The sequence below is a fragment of the Calliphora vicina genome, chromosome 3, assembly GCF_958450345.1.
Source record: "Calliphora vicina chromosome 3, idCalVici1.1, whole genome shotgun sequence".
Lineage (NCBI taxonomy): Eukaryota > Metazoa > Arthropoda > Insecta > Diptera > Calliphoridae > Calliphora > Calliphora vicina.
Genome location: NC_088782.1, coordinates 110650055 through 110672516, shown reverse-complemented (window position 1 = coordinate 110672516; position 22462 = coordinate 110650055). Strand labels below are relative to the sequence as shown.

At 37.1% G+C, this 22462-nt stretch overlaps 1 protein-coding gene across 1 annotated transcript in view; it reads left to right on the top strand.

Moving 5' to 3' along the window:
• The window catches only part of LOC135954228 (uncharacterized), an 80456-nt gene that overhangs the window by 53616 nt on the left and 4378 nt on the right, over positions 1–22462 (top strand). Inside the window, exon 3 of the mRNA XM_065504308.1 lies at positions 14952–22455. Coding sequence (XP_065360380.1) covers positions 14973–22455 — 7483 coding nt within the window. The 5' untranslated portion in view covers positions 14952–14972. The remainder of the gene's footprint in view (positions 1–14951; positions 22456–22462) is intronic.

Genomic DNA, 22462 nt, shown 5'->3' with positions numbered 1-22462 from the left:
TGCCTTCTCCAGGTATCAGCTGGGCGTCCTCTTCTTCTGCTGCCTTGTGGATTCCACTCAATTGCATTTCTTGTAATGTCATTCCATGGCCTTCTCAATGTATGGCCAATCCATCGCCATTTACGTCATTTTATTTCTGAAGCTATGGGCTTCAGGAAGCTATTAGATTGTTCCCAGAGCATAATATTGGTTATCACCCTTTGCAAATTCCTGCGAAGACCCTGGTTCACAAAATCCTAAATCTTTTGCAGCGTTCCTCTTCTCACAACCGTAAAATAGAGTGAATTTTACATTCCTATTAAAAATTTGTAACTTTGTACGCTGAGAATGGGAAGACGAATTCCAAATAGTTCTTAAACAACCGAAAGTCTGTCGCGCTTTCTGAAAACGTTTGTCAATGTCTTCGTCAGAGCCACCTTCTATTTGAGTATTGCTAATTTTAAATAACTCTTGGGATGTAGCATTAACTCGGAGGCTTTTGGTTTTAACATTTTTCATCTTATGACCAGCCGCTTCTGTTTTTGTTGTTATGTTTCGCAGATTTGATGCAAGGTCTGAGAAGCTGTGAGCCAAAAGGCAAATGAGTCATCTGCGTAGTCAAGATCATTCAAACGACCTTGCAGTCCCCATGCGATACCTTTTAAAAACTATTTAAAAAGAAGTGGTTTCGAAGTTTTGCCTCAGCCGCCTTATAGTCCAGACCGTGCTCGATCGATGCAGAACGATCTCTCTGGGATACACATCACTTTGGAACAGAGTATCCGAAATTGACTTGACTCATTCTTGGCCTCAAAAGATGAGCAGTTCTTTTGGCTCGGAATCCATTAGTTTCCAGAAAGATGGATTTGAATAAATTTATATTGTAGAAATGTTTCAAAATAAAGGCTAAATATTTTAAAAAAATACACCATTTTTAAGTCATACAGCCAATATAAAGGTTATTTTCAAGGTTGGCTACCGGTACCAAACGGTAATAAAGTAACGGTAACGTTAATTTGTATTATTTCGTTAACTGTGATTAAGCGGTAACAGTATTTTGGTTTATTTCGTTGACGGTATTTAAATGAATTTTAATATTTAAAATTTACAAAAAAATTTAAATAATTGGACAAAGCTGATATTTCATTACATTTTAACTGCTGCAGATTTCCATAATTTATAGAATAACGGTAACGATAGCTAACCTTGATTTTTTTTTGAGTATGAAAATTAATAGATTTATAAAATATTAATTTTTCGTTTTGCTTTAAAAAAATATTATTTAATTCCATGCAAATAAATCTCTAAATTGTTTTATAATCTTCATTCTTTTCACTCAAATGACCTGTCTTTATTTATTTAAAAAAATAAATCCACAACTAAAAAACCGGTCTATTTATAAATCGTAAAATTTCTTGATTAAAAAAAATAAAACCCCAAATATTTAAACAGTTGTATGTTATTTATATACTCGTACCTATAATACCAAACAATATAAATAATAATAATATTAATAATATATTTGCGATAAAAACAAGAAAATTTCATAAGAATTTAGCTGGTAGTATTTTTTGGTTGCGGCTTAGAGTGCAATGAAATGATGTTTTTTTGCTTTATTATTTTTCGGTCGATTGCCTGGCCATTCTGGTTTTATTTTACATCAATAACAACCATAATATTCCAACTAAAAACAACAAATAAACAAAAATCAGCAACAACCACACGATCGTAATTATGATGTCAAAGACTACGTACTAAAAGACGTCCGATGGGGCGGACGGTATGCATCATTCATTAAATATAACAAAATGATGTTTTAAAGTTCTTTGCACCCACATCATTTGTCAACAACAACAACAACACAAACGACAATAACAGCCATATTTTTTTTGTTTCTCAACTCAATACTACATACTCCCGTTACACTGACCCCAAAAAAAGAGCAACATGAAAAGGAGACAGAGAGTAAACAAAAATTAAAATGGCTAAAAAACGTTTGATATGCATATTTGTTGTTGTTATTTAATAGCCTCAAACAATTAATGTGAGGTAATTTGTTGTTATTGTTGTTAAAGTCTACCATATTTTTTTGTAGGTTGGACAACACCCTGTTGCAGGGTGTTGTGAGTTTTGTCAATAAAGTGTGCTGAATTAATAATTAAGATTAATGGCGTTCTTTTTTTCATATAATAAAAGTTGCTTTGTTACTTAGTACCATTTTAAGGGCACCATTTTAAAAATGCTGTCCTCATTCTCACAAAATGATGCCATTTTCTTGATCACAATGTAACAAAAAAATATGCGTATTTAAATTAATTGTATTACTCCATTTTTAAAAAGAACTTGTTACTCGTTAACAAATTTTTCCATTTTTCAGAAGAAAAAAGTTTAGCTTCAATCGTAGGTCTTTATCTAGTTAAAGTTTAGCTTCAATCCTAGGTTTTTATCTAGTTAAAGTTTAGCTTCAATCGTAGGTCTTTATCTAGTTAAAGTTTAGCTTCAATCCTAGGTTTTTATCTAGTTAAAGTTTAGCTTCAATCGTAGGTCTTTATCTAGTTAAAGTTTAGCTTCAATCGTAGGTCTTTATCTAGTTAAAGTTTAGCTTCAATCGTAGGTCTTTATCTAGTTAATGTTTAGCTTCAATCGTAGGTCTTTATCTAGTTAAAGTTTAGCTTCAATCGTAGGTCTTTATCTAGTTAAAGTTTAGCTTCAATCCAAGGTTTTTATCTAGTTAAAGTTTAGCTTCAATCGTAGGTCTTTATCTAGTTAAAGTTTAGCTTCAATCCAAGGTTTTTATCTAGTTAAAGTTTAGCTTCAATCGTAGGTCTTTATCTAGTTAAAGTTTAGCTTCAATTGTAGGTCTTTATCTAGTTAAAGTTTAGCTTCAATCGTAGGTCTTTATCTAGTTAAAGTTTAGCTTCAATCGTAGGTCTTTATCTAGTTAAAGTTTAGCTTCAATCCTAGGTTTTTATCTAGTTAAAGTTTAGCTTCAATCGTAGGTCTTTATCTAGTTAAAGTTTAGCTTCAATCGTAGGTTTTTATCTAGTTAAAGTTTAGCTTCAATTGTAGGTCTTTATCTAGTTAAAGTTTAGCTTCAATCGTAGGTCTTTATCTAGTTAAAGTTTAGCTTCAATCCAAGGTTTTTATCTAGTTAAAGTTTAGCTTCAATTGTAGGTCTTTATCTAGTTAAAGTTTAGCTTCAATCGTAGGTCTTTATCTAGTTAAAGTTTAGCTTCAATCCTAGGTTTTTATCTAGTTAAAGTTTAGCTTCAATCCTAGGTTTTTATCTAGTTAAAGTTTAGCTTCAATCGTAGGTCTTTATCTAGTTAAAGTTTAGCTTCAATCCTAGGTTTTTATCTAGTTAAAGTTTAGCTTCAATCGTAGGTCTTTATCTAGTTAAAGTTTAGCTTCAATCGTAAGTCTTTATCTAGTTAAAGTTTAGCTTCAATCGTAGGTCTTTATCTAGTTAAAGTTTAGCTTCAATCCTAGGTTTTTATCTAGTTGAAGTTTAGCTTCAATCCTAGGTTTTTATCTAGTTAAAGTTTAGCTTCAATCGTAGGTCTTTATCTAGTTAAAGTTTAGCTTCAATCCTAGGTTTTTATCTAGTTAAAGTTTAGCTTCAATCGTAGGTCTTTATCTAGTTAAAGTTTAGCTTCAATCCTAGGTTTTTATCTAGTTAAAGTTTAGCTTCAATTGTAGGTCTTTATCTAGTTAAAGTTTAGCTTCAATCGTAAGTCTTTATCTAGTTAAAGTTTAGCTTCAATCGTAGGTCTTTATCTAGTTAAAGTTTAGCTTCAATCGTAGGTCTTTATCTAGTTAAAGTTTAGCTTCAATCCTAGGTTTTTATCTAGTTAAAGTTTAGCTTCAATTGTAGGTCTTTATCTAGTTAAAGTTTAGCTTCAATCCTAGGTTTTTATCTAGTTAAAGTTTAGCTTCAATCCTAGGTTTTTATCTAGTTAAAGTTTAGCTTCAATCGTAGGTCTTTATCTAGTTAAAGTTTAGCTTCAATCGTAGGTCTTTATCTAGTTAAAGTTTAGCTTCAATCCTAGGTTTTTATCTAGTTAAAGTTTAGCTTCAATTGTAGGTCTTTATCTAGTTAAAGTTTAGCTTCAATTGTAGGTCTTTATCTAGTTAAAGTTTAGCTTCAATCCTAGGTTTTTATCTAGTTAAAGTTTAGCTTCAATCCTAGGTTTTTATCTAGTTAAAGTTTAGCTTCAATCGTAGGTCTTTGTGTAGTTGAAGTTTTCTACCAATTATTCATGAAATAGTATTTAACGTAATTGTAGTCAGCCATTATTAGAAAATTACTTCTTACTCATTGACAGTTTTTTCTTTTTTCAGAAAAAATGCTCTAAGAGCTGAAAAATGGCAACATTTCGACAGAAAATATAGCATCATATGTTCCTATTTCCAGATAAAAAGTTCAAGGAGCTGATAAAGGGCAGAAAAGGCAACGCCTTAAGTTAGTTGGATAAAAAAAAAACTTATTTGATTTCACTCTACATTCTAAAACCAAACATTTCGAGTTTCTCTTATCATTCCCACGGCTATAAGATCTTTGCTCCGGAACGACCCGATTCCTATTCTGTCAAAGATTGTTTAACACGGTTACAGCTTTATCAACCAAAAGTTTTTTTTTCCCAGGGAACAATTTTCAATGACAGCAGACCGGTTACAACAGTGTTTCTATGGATTCTTTGTCAAATTCTTAATAGATTTGAAAAGACTTTGACTGTTGGACTTGTTAAATCTGATATCATACATTACGAAACATTTGACGTTTAAATGTTCTTTCCGGACGTATCAAACTATGCTTTTTACTTGTGAATGAGCGAACTTTCCTCGGATCGAAGTCTGAGAGGCATCTTATAAACTTCATAAGTTCTCATTTGACTGTTATTTAATTATAGAAAATTCTACATGAAAATCAAAAATTAATATTTAAATCAATGGAAATGCTTTCATTGTTAATCAAACTATTTTCCATGAAGATGATGTCTGCATTTAAAACATTCACCCCTATCGCGAATCAACATATCACATGAAATATTTTCCCTTTTCCTTTTTTCGTTCATCAACTTTGTTCACGTGAAAAAAATTCCCCTTGTTGTGAAATTTTTAGATGGAATTTTGTAAACAATAAACAGCTGTTACGAACAAAATCAACTATTGTGAATGTAAAGTTCATCATGATATTCCCGATATCAATTTTCCCTTCGAGGGAAATGGATATTTCATGGGAACAAAATTTCACATGTTATTGCCGATAGGGGTGATTGTTTGAAATACTTTTTCCACTTGGAACAAGATAGGATTTTCAGGCAGTGGAAATCGTTTAGCTCGCAGTTGGTATTTGTTGAGGGAAAAATAAAAAAAAGTCACCTTTTCAGACGATCTGAGATAGCTTGCATTGTCGTGGACTAGATTGAAAGTATTTAAAGACTTATTTGCTATAATGGAAGCACGTAAGTTGCAATAGTCGTGGAAATACTCATATACTTCTTCGTCTCTATTATATATAAGAAAGAGCTGTCAAGGCGACCGTCTATCTGATATTAATTTAGTTTGATTGCCTGTGCATAACGACTACTGTGGTAATGAACAGGCGGATCTGTTTTTAATATCTCTAGCGCGGTATGAGTTCCAATTCCTCTGGGGACTATTAGTAGTGGTATCTTGAACACATGTAGGGTGGCCAAATTGATGTGGCCCTCTATTAATGGATAACGCACTATAATACTTTTCAACCGAAACCGGAGGGATATATCAAGGTTGCTGGCACTATTAAGGGGTCACTGGAAATATATACAGCCCAATTATTAATAAAAAATTCCGCGGGAGTTTGTTCCCCGGGAGTTTTTTTCCCATTAGGAAAAATGAGAAATGGAGAAAAACTCCCGCGGAATTTTTATTCATAATTGGGCTGATAGAGACATCTGGTGGTATGCCATTAAGAAGATGCTATTGTGTACCATAAAATCATCAAATGGCTTTTGAAAGTCCTCTGGGAATAATAAGAAAAAGCCATTTAGTCCCAATTCCACGCTATAAGGAGGGCGACCCCAATATATGCTCAAAAAGTCAACTCTTTCAGGCGACCTGTGAGAACTCTACTCACAGTGGTATCAATTGACATTATTTGAAGACTTTTGGTTACCTAATGATAGTGTATCTCCAACTTTAGTATGGAGATAATAACAAGAATCCATTGTGTGCCAAATCAAGGCTTTATGGAGAACGATCCATCAATTTAATGTTTTTATCACTGAAATATTATTTGTGAGCTTGAATTGCCCAGGTCTTAATTGGATGAATTCCCAATATTTCTGGAAAATTAATGATATTGTACCATCAGAGTTCTACGTTACTCTAACTCTTCAAATTTAATGGGAAACCGGCAATCATTTCCTTCGAAATACTTCGAGTGCGAACAAATTTTATTGGATTTGGAAAGTCTTGAAATACCCATACAAAAGATTATTATGATTAACCGTCTGTCACGATCTAATAGATGTCTCCTATAGCAACGTTAACTTTTGTTGGGTTTGGCTCATTTAAGAATATTTATCCTTGATGGTGAAGCCTTGTTTTTATTGACTGTAACGATCAAAAATATATCTTTTAAATTGACAAGAATTACTTTGTGGGCGTTTACTTTTGTTGCATTCGGTTGGTCTCAGAACACCCTCGATACTGCTTCTATCATAATCTTATATTTGTTTTTTGAAGCAATGCTATCAAGGGCTGTTGCGATTTAATAAATATCTTTTATAACACCAATATCGAATTATTTCAAATCAAACAAAAGGAACAGTACTTGAAGTGCTAATTGATTCTGATCGATCATGATATCTGATCGAAATATCGAAATTTGAAAATAAATTGTCGATAGCCTTTTATTTATGTGATCTTAAATGTAAACTAAATCACAGGCATCCAATATAATTTCAATAACTCTTCTCACATCCCGTACAGTATCGATATTTTCAGGCACAAGAAATAATTTTAAACGGCCCATACAGACACAATGGAAGCCCGACATATGTATTTTTAGAAAGACATCTGCCAAATATATTCTTGCTATATTTGTGGACTTTAAGGATGTGTTTACATCGTGTTTCTTTCTTTTCTTCCAACTATATAGTTGGCATATTTGAGGACTTTCGTGTAGATGTTGACAACACCATGAGAATGATTCACAAGTACAATTTGTCGTATGGTTTTTCTCCATTTACTGGGTCTGGAAACATTTTGCAATAACAAGAGTATGATTTATTAGTTCCTCTAACTCACATTCGTTGTAGGTTAGAGAAGGGACAACTGGTAGTCGTTTCCCGCGTTAAAGATTTGCAATGCTGGATGGACGGTTTGAACGGGTTCACTACAGGTTCTGCTATTTGTAGCTCCCATTGATGTACCTTTAAATCAATAATACGGCCTGATTGGATTTCTGCTTCTGAACTTTGAAAATAGTAGGCGTAGCATGGCACTCCTTGGGTAGAGCATTAGAGACAAGATTGGTTGAACTAATCATCTGTACAATCACTCGTAATTGCTGCTTCTTTCAATTGCACTCGTAGCTGATACTAATGGTTCATGATTCTCTTCGGTTGCTGGTTACTTTCTCGTCATCGTTTTTGTTTGTGGGTGTCACAACAGTCACCGATGAGAATAACTACTCTTAGTGGGTCGCTAAATAAAGCCATTTCATGGTTCATCTTAATGACAGCGAGTTTGTACCAAGGCTTGTGCGTTTACTTTTTCTTGTTGTTTAACTCGAACTATTCAAGTTAAACAAGTAGTAGCTGCGATGACCGGGATAGGTGTTGGTAGCATGGGAGTTGGAGCTTATATTTCAGCCAAATTTACAGATATGTTTGCAGCTGGAGTGTTTCGTGTGGTTGTGTTTTAAACCCAAATTGAGGGTAAAGTTACATTTCATCATGTGGTCTGGCTTTATAGATCGAAAGGAGTTCCGTGGTTATTGTGTTTTAAATCTAAATCGCTTGTTAAATTATATTCATGCGGATGTCGTGCCTTATAGATTGGAAGTAAGGAGTGAGATCGAAAAAACCTTAACACACGTTTTTCCTTCAAACTTTTAACACAAATATTATTTGATTTTTATGTCAGTTATTATGTTTAATGTTAATTATGTTCATTTGTTGTTAATCAGATTAAAATGAGTGACGAGAAAAAAGTGCGTATTAAAATTATGAGATATTTGCAACAAAACCCAACTGGGTCCTACAAAAAGTTGGCCAAACAATCAAAGGTCTGCCGTCAAATTGATTCCAATGTTATTAAACAGTATCGACAGAACTTGTCTGTTGATAGAAAACCTGATTGAGGTAGAAGAACTGGTCCACGTTATGTTTCTAAAGCCAATACATAGAAAGCATTTTCAAAAGAGCTCCCAAAACATCCGGTAGGATAGCAGTGCGCTTAGCTTAGTACTCGGACTATTCCTGAAAGTTACTAAATGGAACTCTGCTAAAAATCAAATTTTATAAAAAAAAAATAAATCTGCTGCATAATGGATGACGGTTTCGTCAGCTTCCGGGTCAATATTTTTATGTTGCTGATGCTCGAGGGAAAGTTTAAGAAAATTTTAGGACCCAAAAGCAGACAAATTTTCCCAAAAAGTTTTTGGTTTGCCAAGCAATATGCAGTTGCGGCAAAAGAAGCTAAACCTTAGTTACAAAGGGCCCTATAAATACAGAAATTTCCATCAAGTAATGTTTACAAAAGAGGATGCTTTCCATTCATAAGACTTCTTAAAATGTCCACTTATTTTTGGCCTGATTTGGCATCCTGTCATTATGGTAAGAATGGTCTTGAGTGATACAAGAACAATAGTGTGATATTTGTACCAAAAGAGGCAAATCCTTCAAACTGCCTGGAGCCAAGGCCAGTGGAGAGATATTGGGCTCTTGTTAATTGAAAGAGAGGTAGAGGTAGATTTTAAACGGAGATGGACTACCCTTCGACTACCGTCACAGGCTGCCTCCAAATTACATCCGAACACAACCTTCACGAGGAAACTTAGGTTCTACCGGTCAAGGAACATAACGTCATGCTGACGCAACAGTTACTTCTGGGATGTCACCGGAGGAGTCATCCAAACTTCAACATCACACAGTTGGAGTCTCCCCGAGGCATGTCGGACAGGACCTTAGAGAGCATACAGAGGTATGTTGAGGATCCATTGGATCGTAGCTCGTATATGACAGCTTTGAATGTCATTCATAGAGACGCCATCAATTCCGCGGTAGCAGGATACCTCATGAATGTCGTACTTGGATGTCGCCCACCACCGATAGCAGACGCCGAGAAGATTCTGCCGCGGAAAATATGAGTCGTTCTGGCACAACTAAGATCAGGATGGAGCAACAGGCTTAATGCATGTGGTCAGGGTCCTCATAATACCCTCCACATTTTCAACTGTCCAGGCTAGATTTATGGACTCATCCAGCAGAAGTAGCACAATTTCTTTGACTTGATATTGCAGAACCCCCTGATTAAATATTGTAAAATTATTTACGCTGCTACAACAACAAAAACAACAAAGTGACAGAAAGCCTTATAAAAACCGCAATGGAAGGGTTTCATCACTATTGATTTGAACTAAAAAAATAATATTTTTTGTAAATATTGTTACGAAATTGTACTTGAATTCAAATATAACGATTTTAACGGCTGATTTAAAAGTAGTATAATGCTTTCAAATAGCAGTGCTGTAATAGCAAACTTTAATATATCTGTGGGCATTATTAAGATTGAATAAAAGCTTTCAGTTGACCATTGATCGTAAGTTGGCAACGCTGTTTGCTCGAATTCGAATATTCAGTTACAGAACATTGTAGAAAGTACACCTCAGATGGCGTATGTATTAGAAAGCTCTAGACAGTTAAAGAGCAATCTAGAATGCAGATGGCAGTGTTATAAATAGTGGCAGAGGTTGCAGTCGTGAGTGAGTTTATCAGAGACGCTTTTCGAACAAACATCAATTGAGTGCTGTGTTTTTCAAGTGAATTCGTGTACATTATAAAGTGTGCCTGTATTTCTGCGAATTTATAAACGTGTATAAAAACAAGTAAGAAAGTATGGTCGGTCAAGCCCGACCATATAATACCCTACACTAAGTAAAAGTGCAAAAAAAAATTTTCTTTTAAAATTTCAATAATTTATATTTTTGAGTGATTTTTGGAATTGGGCCTCATATGGGGGCTATGGCCAATTATGGACCGATCACCATGAAATTAGGTCGCGTGATTTATGTCTATATTAAAGTTAACTATGTTGAATTTTGTGTGTTTACCAACATTTTTAAGCGATTTATGCACGTTAAAGTGTTTTTCGGAAGCGGGTCTATATGGGAGCTATGACTAATTATGGACCGATCGTAACAAAATTTGGTGACATGAATTTTGTGTATATAAAACTTATTTGGAGCGGAATTTGTGTAGATACATATATAAATTAAACATTTATGACCGATAAAGTCCAATTTCGGGAGGACATTTGTATGGGGGCTAGGTGAAATAATGGACCGATTTCAGCCAGTTTCAATAGGCGTGGTCCTTGGGCCACCAAATTTGATCGAAATATCTTCAAAATTGCGACCTGTACTCTGCGCACATGGTTTACATGGACAGCCAGCCGACCAGACGGACGGACATCGCTTAATCGACTCAGTGGTTTCTTTTTTATTAACATTTATGTATACATATTAAGATTTATTCAATCTCACTCCTTATAATGTTAACCAGAAAATCTGGGGATTAAATTTCAAAATTCCTGGCTTTTTGGACTTCCTTGGACGGACATTCCATTCAATGTTTAGTAGGCTACGACATAGAGTATTTCTTATAGTCGTACTTGACCTATTATAACTTTCCAAACTTCTTGTTTTTGTTTGTTTATTGTTATTAGTTGTTGTCTTCCAAAAAAAAAACTTCTTATCAGGAATTTGTTGTGAAATTAATATTCTAACAAACTTTTCTTTCTTTGTCTCTTAAACTCTCTCTCGCGCTCATCTATATTCCTAGCTCTTTGTATTCAGGTTTTATTGTGTGTGATATTATTTTTTTTTCGGCAGAACTTTTCATTTTGTTTTACTAATTAGAACGTGAAATGGTGATGAGTTTTTTTTTTGCCATTTTTTTTGTCGGCCTTGCTAAAGTTCAAATACCCCACTGTGTTTGTTTATTTCTTTTATTTGTTGTTGTTGTTGTTTGTACTCTCGTATAATTTTTGCGTTTTTTATTGTTGATGTTGTTGGTTTTTGTAAACGCGCATGAATTTTTTTGTTGTTGTTCTTGTTTTGTATACAAATGTATGCCTTTGCTCTTGTTATTGTGGTTGTTGCTGTTATTAATGCTGCTGCTGCTACTGCCAAAGTTGTCAGTTTGTTTTTGTTGGTGTTTTAATATAATTTTTCTTTGAAAAAGTTTTCGTTTGACACAAAGAAATTGTTTTGGTTTTGTTTGGTATTATTTTTTTTATACTTTCCTATTGAATATTAAAATTGTCTCGTAGTATATTTATTTTGTTGTTGCAGAGGCATCGTTAGCAGGCAGCAGCAATATTACTACGTTTATTGTTATTGTGGTTGTTGCTGACGTAGAGACAGACATGTATGTATGTATGTTTGCGTGTTACTCTCTTGCTGTCCTTTTTTTGTTTGTAATATTTTTTGTTGTTAAATTGTTGTGTTTCGTATTTTCGGCAGCGTTAAAATTTTATTTAAAGGGGTAGGTCAGGGTAGCTTCAGGCCTTGTATTGTGGCAGACAAACGGACGGACAAACAATCAGCCAGCCAGACGGCATAAAATAAAAACTGCCTTTTGCCTATTAAAAGTCATTGTACACATAATTTTATGATCATAATTTTTTTTTTTTGGTTCTTTGTATACAATACTTTATTTTTTATTTATTTATAAATTTAAATAAATTATTAATTTTACGAGTTCAACAAACTTTTGAAATTTATTTATTTATTTATTTATTTATTTTTTTTCAATATTTATACAGGTTTTTTTGTTTTGTTTGTAAAATACAGCTAAAAGGTTCGGGTTTGTGATGCATTGTTATAGGGACGATAAAAATATGTATTAATTTCTGAACCTTTAGGGCGGGTTTTTTACTTGAATCTAAAAATAAAACCAATTTGGGGTCTAGTTTAAACTTCGTATTACTGTCATGTACAACTTCAGAAAATGTCACATTTTGTTATCAAAACAGTGAGTAATTTATGAATAAGAAGAAGACATTTTTAGTGGCTGTCAGCTAGCTTTTTACTTGTTAGTTCAACGTAGCTTAACATGTTGTTAAGTTAAACCTGACATAAATTTAGACTGGATTGGTTAGATTGTGTTTTTCACTAATTCAAAAAAAAGCAACCAGGCCAATAACAAAACAGGTGTGATGAATTGTTTATTTTATTTTTCAGCTGTTGGTGTTATGTCGACAGTTGTAACTTAGATTTAACTGACCAATGTTGCTCAGTTAAACCTAGATTATAAACTGAATAAACAATAAGAGCTTGTTAGTTAAACGTTGCTTAACAGTCTGTTAAATTAACCATGAAACTAATTTATCTGGGCTTTAACCAATTGTTTCTCACTAATAGATTACGCCAGGTCTACACGTAGCAATATTTATTGCTACAACTGTCAAATTTGATTGCGTCAATGAAATTTGCGAGTGTAGACCGCAAATTGCGCAATGCTTGCTGATTGCCTGAGCAATTATTGTTAAGCATTAAGCTGTCATTTCATTTGTCATAAATGTAAAATTTCTTCTTTCTATGATTCAGTGCGATTAATTTATACATACAGTGGTATTCCATACAAAACAATGGAAACTTTTCCAAATATTTCCAAAAAAATCTAACCACTCGGTTACAACCCTAGAGGTGTGTTTCGGGTCGTTGTCGTGTTGGAATCTCCAAACATAACATCGTTTAATATGGTTCTGTATCCTGTACCTGTCATGGTATCTTTTATAATATGAATTGCCCTGAAAAACATCCCCATACCATAATATTGCCACCGCCAAACTTTACAGTCTTATTTGTGTACTTTGGATTTAATCTTTTTCCCTATGGTCGTCTTACAAATGTTTTCCCATCACTGCCTCTTAAATTGTATTTGGATTCGTCGGAAAAGAGGACAGTATTCTATTTCAGTATCGACCAGTTTAAATGATCCCTGGCAAATTGTAGACGTGCAGAACGGTTCTTTTTAGAAATGAATGGTTTTTTCACAGGACGATAGCAACCAAGACTTCAATTTCCGTGCTCTGTCTTTGGCCACTAAATTTTTAGCAGAGTTCCTGTCAGGAACTTTTTGAGCCTTGTATGTTTTTAAATCTGCATTGGCTTTAACTTTTCGTACCAAATAGTCCGAGTACTGAGCTAACCGTACGGATGTGTTGGGAGCTCTTTTGAAAATGCTTTCTATTTATTGGCTTTAGAAACATCATGTGGACCATTCCTACTACCGGAACCAAGTTTTCTATCAACAGACAAGTTCTGCCGATACTGTTTAATAACATTTGGAATCAGTTTGACGGCAGACCTTTGATTGTTTGGCCAACTTTTTGTAGGACCAATTTGGGTTTTGTTGAAAATATTTAATAATTTTAGTACGCACTTTTTTCTCGTCACTCATTTAAATCAGATTAACAACAAAAGAACATAATTAACATTAAAAATAATAACTGACATGCTTTACAAAGGTAACTGATTAAAAAAAAAAACCAAATAATACTTGGGTTAAAAGTTTTAATGAAAAACGTATGTTAATTCTAACTCATTCAGAATCATGTGTATCTAATTTTATAATTCTATGTTCAGTATTATAAATGATTCAAAAAGTATTAGAATAAAGAAAAGGTATCATAAAGTGTTCCTCTTAGATTCCAACTCACCACATATTCATAATTTCATGTTTCTAGGCCAATTATTATAGAAAATTCCAAAAGTACCAATAGGAGAATGAAAAAGTACCATTAGTTTTGGTACCTTAACACCATTAGGCCTCGTATGCTTGATTCCTTCTTCACTTAAAAGCATATCAGCTAAATTTTATATCGATAAATTAAATAATTTTAAATGTTGAAAACAAGTATCATTAGAAGAAAAAGTAGTAATATTCCGTTTTGCTCTTGAAATTTCAAAATATGTACTTAATTTTGCCCAATTCTTTTAAGGACACAAACATGTGTCACACAATTCAAATCTGTGTTTTTGGTCTAAAGAAAAAAAATATGTTTTAAAAAAGTACCAAACTGTTTACACGGAATTGAACAAATCTACTCGAACTTATTGCACTCGAGTTTCAAATAACAACCTGTTAGTTAATTTTTATTTGAATGTTTAAAATTTAATCAATTTTTTTTTAATAATTTCGGATAAAAGGAATTTTCCCGTTGTTACCCCTTTTTGGTACTTTTTGGTCCACATTGAGATTATTCAAATTGTATGCAAATAAATTTTAATCAGTTAATGTCCACATTGAGATGATACAAATTTTATTCAAATAAATTGTAGTCAGTCAAAAAGTTCGAATTTCGAAAAAGTACCAAATTCATATAAGTTTTCTTTTTGATGAGTAAAGAATAGCATTTAAAATTTATTTCTATGTTTATTGATTCAAAACATTCATAGTGTTACAAAAAAAGTACCAAAATATAAATTTTACCCCTAAAATATTCCAATTTATAAAATTTGCGAATTAAAAATTTCTGAGCAACTTCAAATTTTGTATGAACATGAAAAATCCATCAAGTACAAATTTAAAAATTTAATTTAAGGGACCATACCCCTTGATCCCTTAAATAAATTTAGTTAAAATTTTATTCTTTTATTTATTAAAATTTTTAAAATTTTTTTTATTTCCCTTTCTACATTCTACTCCTCCTCCAACAATTCTTTAATTTCTTTTCACATTTTCCTTTCATTTTAGACTTTTCCAAGTTTACAAAATATGGATCCAGGCAGACATCACGATTTTTTGGCCAATACAGATGATCGTTCTAATAGAAACAATTATTATGGACGCGAAATACCAGAAATAACATCACATCACTACTATGGACCCGCCACAACCACAACGAGGACGGTAAGCAGTAATACACGTAAACCCTGTGGTTGTACGACCACGGGTAGTGGTGCCACGGCCGGTAGTATAACGTGCAATGGCTGTCATTTAAATCCAGCTGATGAGGGTGGAGGCTGGCCAACGATGGCAACTAACAATCCAAACGATCACAGTCAAAGAGGTGCTGTTATGGGAGGTGGCGGTGGTGGTGTTGTTGGCGTAGGTGGAGCAGTAGTAGGAATGGGAATGACAGGAGATTACCACCAACGTATGGCTCCAGAAGCTGCAGTACGTTCTAATATAAGACAAAGTCCCTTGTATGTACAACAGCATCCACATCAACAACATGTACAGCAGCAAATACAACAACAGCCCATGCATGGTCCTAGTATGATACAAGCACAACATCCGGGTCATGTGGGGAACATGCCGGGCAGTAGAACCAGCTATTGGCCTCAGAGCGGCACACCTGCAAGTAGTACCAGTAGTAGTGGTACACAACCCTATGGTGGTGCTGGCGATGAGCAATTAGGAGTTCTAACCAACCAATCACAATTAGATATTAGTGTTACAAGACGAAATGCACCCGCTCCCAATGACTATGGACCCTACAAGTCAATGTCAATGCCAACGAATGCTACACATGCTGGCCAGCACAACATTAACAATAGTGGCAGTAGTAATAGTGCAGTTAGTGGCTACCAGTTACCTACATCTTCTCTAAATACTTCGAATCCCTTACACCAAAGGGTTAGTGCAATAGGTGGACCGGGAGGAGGTGGAGCAAACGCAGCAGCGGGTAGTACTAACGCCAACACTCCATATATGTCTAAGGATCAACGCATTTATGAACATCAGAAATACTCCACACCTTCCTCGGCTTCAACGGCTAAAATGGTTTACAATAATACACCAACGACCGCCATGTACGATAGTCATCACCATCATCACCTGAATAATCAAGCTATGGGCAAAACTCTGCCCATCGACCATCATGTTATAAATCCCAGCAATTTGCCAACCTCAAAAGAACAACATCCAAGTCCAAATTACGCCCGCAAATGTCCCCAAATGTATGCGCCCGAAGAACAAACAACCGCTCACCAGCACTTGTACATGTCGACGCCACAATTTAGCTCGGATAAATTTACCCGAGCATCTCCGCAGCAGCAGCAGCAGCAACAGCCACCACCACCTCCACCGCCTAGCGATTATACAAAATTGCGTGAAAGTCCCAGTGGGAGTTCTTATATGGTGGCACCGCACAGCGATAAATACACAACTCCTCACAGCATGCAGCATGCCTCACATTTAAGAGAATCACCACAATTTCCCACACATACGACGACGGCGACGACGTCAATGCCCCGTAATCCCAGCTCGTATTATCCAGCCAGTCAGTCGCAAAATCCCTCCAAAATACTCCCACCGGAAATGTCGCCCATTATAATGAAACAAAGTCATCATACACATCATTATCAGTATTCAAAGAGTCCGCTACCACCTCCATTACCACCGTCCCATTTGCAACAGCAAACAATTCCACCTCCCAACACACAAATGGCAGCTAAAAGTCAAACATCAATGAATGTGGGGCCTCCGCCGCCTCCCTCTAATGCGTCCGTACACTCTCAGCGCTATTTAATGGACAGTGTGAAAAGGGAAGATCTCGAAATGTATGAAAATCCTAATCAAACGTCTTCGCGCCACAATGTTAGTGGTATCTATATAAATCCTTACAATACTCCACCACCTACCGGTGATAATTGTTGTAAAGAGGTGGCATTGTCCGCCTCCTCTTCGCCCTATACCACGGGCTCGGCTACGCCCAACTATCGGGTAGAATCTCCACAATTTTATCCAACCAAATATGCCAAGTTGGCCATGAATGAGAATCTAACTAACAGCAGCAAACACTCGCTAATTAATCAAAATACTCCGCCGCCCAGCCGGGCACCCAGTCAAAGGGGTCAGCATCAAGCCAACTACTATTACGAAGGCAATTCTCATAGTGCTCCCTCGCCCGCAGCAGCTACGGCCGCCTCGCCCTCACCCTCAGCACTGCTAACGACTACATCACAAACGCCCATGCATCATACGGAGTACATGTCCTCGACTTTGCAACCTGGACCCACAATTGGACCGCCTCCACCCTCACAGCTGGTAGGGGCAAATATGCCCCAATCTTATGCCACACAACCACCCATGGCGGCCCAGCAACAACATCATCTGGCACATCATCAGCATCAACCCACATCTGCTGCTTTAAGGAATAATGATCTAATGATAACGGTGCAACCCACTTCAACACATCCCTACGAACGTGCAATACATCACCCCAATCAACCCACATCGTCGCAACATCTAAACTCGAAACATGTGCTAACACATCCTACGTCCACCACCTCCTCAGGGCTGCACTCTGCCATACAAATGCCACAGGGCAGTGCAAGTGCCGGCAAACCTGTTGCGAAACATCAAAAACCCAACTATCGTGAACTGATTAATCAAAAATTGGCCATGCGCAATGCCACCTCCGAAGAAGAGCTCAATATGCAAATCATTAAAAAGACCCTCAATGTAGATTCTCAAAATATCAGAGCTCCGGCCAACACCAGCAATCAGCAACATCCCCTAACAGGCAGTAATCGTGGCATAGCCGCTATGCCCAACCCACAGTTACAAGCTACTGAACGTTTACAATCCGCAAGTTCGGTTAGAGAGTCTGCAAATAGTCTCAAGCAACATAAACCTTCGGGTTCGGTGTTGGTAACCCACAGTACTTTACCTTCCACGGCACGTATAATTGAGGGGACCGAAGCCTTACCACCCCAACGTCTCTGTATCAAACAAGAAGATGAAAAGCCCTCCTCATCTTCCTCCAGCACTACTGCCTCTTCGCCGCTAGATCTCTCCATGCGCACGGTTAAAACCAAGGCTGACTCGACCGACTATAAATACCAACAAAGGCCACGTTTAACCAACCCAACGGCCAGTTCTACCACCTCCTCGGAAGGCCGTTATACTTTGCCCCGGGTGGATTCTACGCCCATATTTTCGGTGCATGCTTTCGAACCGGGAGCGGCGGCAGCGGCTTCAATGCCTGTAGCAAACAGACAGCCGACATCCCGACACAATTCCCTAGATAGACGAAACTATACGCCACCAACATCACAGCAAGCTACACATAAGACTACTATGGGCGGTGGTAGTCCATATCCTCCCTCATCTACACAACACATTCCTGCCGCCTCTTCAACACATCATCCCTATGGTAACAGTGGTGTTGGTAGTGGTAGTGGCTCTACGAGAAGAACTGATTTATCGAACAATGTAGCGCCACAGTCTCCACATCCCATGAGTTGCTATGAAAATTCCTTGGTCATTAAAACGGCACCCAAGCTAAATAACCTTAATAGCGATTTAGTGGTGAGACCCTCAACCATAACAGCGCCACCAGCCACGCCATCAAACGCACAAACCTGCAGGCCTAGTGTTTTGGAGACAAATCCCTATGCGACAGTGATTAAAAGCGAAACAAAACGTTTTAATCAAACTCCACCAGCTTCTCCACATCATACTTTGGCGGCCGTGGAACGATTACCCCCCGACACGAGTATCATGGCTTTGCCGGCTAGAAATCCCTATGGCGTTGTCAGATCCGCCATACAAACGAATCACAATGCAAATGCCAATATTTCCAGTTCTAATCCCATAACGCCCTCAAATTACTCACTGGCCTGCGAAAAGAATCCCAATTTTTTGGGCAGAAAGCGTCATTTACAAGAGTATTCCCAGCAAATGTCGCTTAACGAACCAGACGCCAAACACAAACGTTATATGGACTCATTAATGCCTGCTACCGCAAAACCTCAAATACCCATGAGGCCGGCCGATATCTCAGTGATAGCGGTGAATGAGTTAAAGCAAGAGGAAGTGGAAAGAAGGTCTTTAATTGCTACCAAATCCAGAACAGAGGAGGAAGTTAGTTCTGTCATAGCGTCCACCATGAATTGCAACAGCTCCACAAACAATTCAAAAGTTATTGTTAATAATATCAATGTGAATGTTACAAATCATACTGCGTCGCCCTCGGTGCTAGTGGTGTGTAAACAAGAACCCTTAACACCCACGGGAGACCCACCAAATCCCGCCTGTGCTAAAACACCAGAAATGCCGGTAAATGCCTTTACGGCACGCATAAGAACTAAGGCTGAACTAAAGGGTTTCACTTTTAATCCACCACCGCCGCCGCCCATACAAATGCCTGAAATTAACCATAAACCAGCCTCTCCTGCCAAAGTGGTAACCATCAAACAGGAAGAAGTGGAAGAGGATTTGTTGTTACCAGTCGACAAAATTAAAGAAGAAGTTGTAAGCAAAATTGAATTACCTTCAATACCAGGTTTGGATGATGAATTTGAGGAGAAAAATCTGTTAGATTTTGGTTGGAGCAATACCTGTAACAATTTTATGGAGCAACTATTGACAAGGCCCAGTCCAAAGAAGAAATGCAACACGAATATCCCCTTAAATAAAGCGTGTAAAGATGCCGATATGGTGGTGACTTCTAGCGAAGCAGTAACGACAACAACAACGATGAAATTGCCACAAGAAAATCACAATTTCTCCACCATGGAATCAGCAGATAATACCACACGCAGTTCCTTTGCCCGACTAGATGCTGGTGTAGAATCTAGTATTACCTTTAATAACGTCAATCAGGATTCACTTAATTCACAATGCTCGGGTTTTATACACAAGAAAATGTCAAAAACCGATAGAGAAAAGAAACGTTACCAGCAGGAAAAACGTTTGGCCGAAAGGCTCAAAGCTAAGCAATCCTCTTCGGAAAGCGAAGATGAATTGGATAAACGCAAGACTGAACGTTTGAAAAAACCTCTCATGAAAACGAAAAACAAATTAAAGTCAGCCAAAACGGGATCAAATACAAATTCAAATAGTTCCTCCTCCACAACTCCAACGGATAAAAATCGTTTTTCTGACTGTGGCTCAGACTCGACAAGCACAGGAATGACCGAGGAAAAGTCCAATGCTATACAAAAATCACCCATTAAAATAGAAATTAAGCAAGAGATACTGGACAAGGAGGAGCATGTAGAAAAGCTAAAGAACAACGAACAAGAAAAATGTGATATTAAGCTAAAAGACGAGGATAAAAAAGATAAAATGGAGGATAAAACTAAGAAAAAATCGTGTAACATTAGCAGCAAAGCAGCCAAAGAAGAAAAACAAACGATTAAAAAAGAACCTAGCAACAATAAAGCAGAGGAAAGGAACAAAACAAAGCAGGAAGAGAAAAGCTCAACTGAAGCAAGTGAACATGAAAATGAAGAGGAAGACGAAGAAGAAGAAGAAGAGGAGGATGATGAGGAGGAGGAGGAAGACGAAGAAGTTGATGCTAACAAAACTAAAGTGAATACTAATCCAAAGGGAAAAATCACCAAACAGGCTCTAAACACCATGACCAGATCAAAGCGTAAACAGGAACTGGAACAACAATTGGCCAATAGCAAAGTGTTGCGCAATGACAAGGTCATACGCAACTTTGCCAACTCGAATTCTTCCAACAAAATCAAACGCAAATACACACGTAAATACAATACGGTAAATAGTCTGTTGGAATCGGGCGGCTTAAGCAGAGAATCGGGCATAATGAAATCTACCAGGCTGAGGGCCAAGCTAGAAAGAAATGGCGGTAAATTGAATCTGGTCAAGAATAATAAAACAAAATCCAATAATAAACTACAAAATAACAACATTAAAGACTCCGCCGGTAATAAAATGAAAAATTCAAAACCGGAAAATGTGCACGAAAGAAATGTCATTGATTTGTATCGTTTTAAAAGGGCCCTAAAGGTGCCGCCCAGTTTGATAAACATCAAACATCCGGGTGCTCATAAAATAGCGGCTTCCCTGCCCGATTTGGAAAGGCATGCCGAGGCCTTGGAGGCTTATGCCAAAAAACGTGAAAAGAATTCGCAGAAAAATCAAACTAAAGTAAAATCATCGAAAAACTACAGCGGCTCAAAACTAAAGCCAGAAGCGGGTAACACTAGCGGCCACAGGATGGCTGTTAGTGAGGAACCTAAATCCATAATCGATCTATTACATTCCCGGGTAACCAAGGCTTCGGGTATAAATGTGCGCAACAAGACCACCACTACCACGGCCGTCTACAGGCCAACGAAACCCTGCTGCACCACCAGTTCGAACAATGTGAAACCGCCGTTAAGCAATAGCAATAATAACTGCGGCATGTTTAGTGAAACCTCGCAGACCACCGAGTCCAGTGAGCTGCAAATGTTGCCCGAATTGAAAAAAGATTCCGACATTGAGGAGGATAACGATGACAATGATTCCACCAATGGCAAGAAAAGACACTTTAGCATTTTTGATACCAAAGTTTTGCCCACCAAAACCAGAACCGAATCAAAGCTGCAGCAAAAGAAAGAGAATATACGGGAAATATTTGTGGGTGATGATCGTCCAGCCTCGGCACCGCCCGAAATCACCCAAACACTAGATGCCACCGAGAAAATGACTTATGAACAGAAATACGAACAGTTTTTGCAACAAATGAATATTGTGGTAAGTGCGGATACGTTGGGTAGACTGGGACGTACGGCGGCGGCCAAAAAACTACCCGGACTGCCGACGGCAAATAGCCAACAAGATTTGTCCGCCCTAAATATCAAGCAAGAAGAATTCGATACCGAATCCACCAGTGTCATAGATGCCGATGAACTGAAAGATGATCATAAATTGTTGCCCAATCTTTGTCGCAAACGTCGTGGCAAATATTTGCGTCGCAAAGGCAGTTCCGGCTTTGACTACATACGTAAAAAGAAAAAGCCCACACCAGCCTCTTCCTCCGCCCACAATCACGCATCGCAACACAACCATCATCACAATGGTCCTCTCTCCAATCTTCATAATTTCTCCATTAAATCGGAAAAATATGATATGGACGAGTACAAGCACAAAATCAAGACAGAGGATGATGTAAGTCGTGAAATCCAGAAATGGGTACTCAACAAGGGTGTGGGTCAGAGTACAATGCATAAGGCTGCCCGCCAGGGTTACATGGATGTGATAGTTTATTGTTTGGATCGTATGGGCATGAATCCGGATCAAAAAGATAATGCTGGCTATACACCGTTACATGAGGCCTGCACAAATGGTTGGCTAAATATTGCTCGTGTTTTACTGCAATACGGTGCTAATCATTCGGAAGCCGCCCATTCGGGTATACGGCCACTGCATGAGGCTAGTGAAAATGATCATGAGGAAATTGTTCGTTTGCTATTGTCCTATGGTGCTGATCCGCTATTGGCTACCTATTCAGGTGAGTA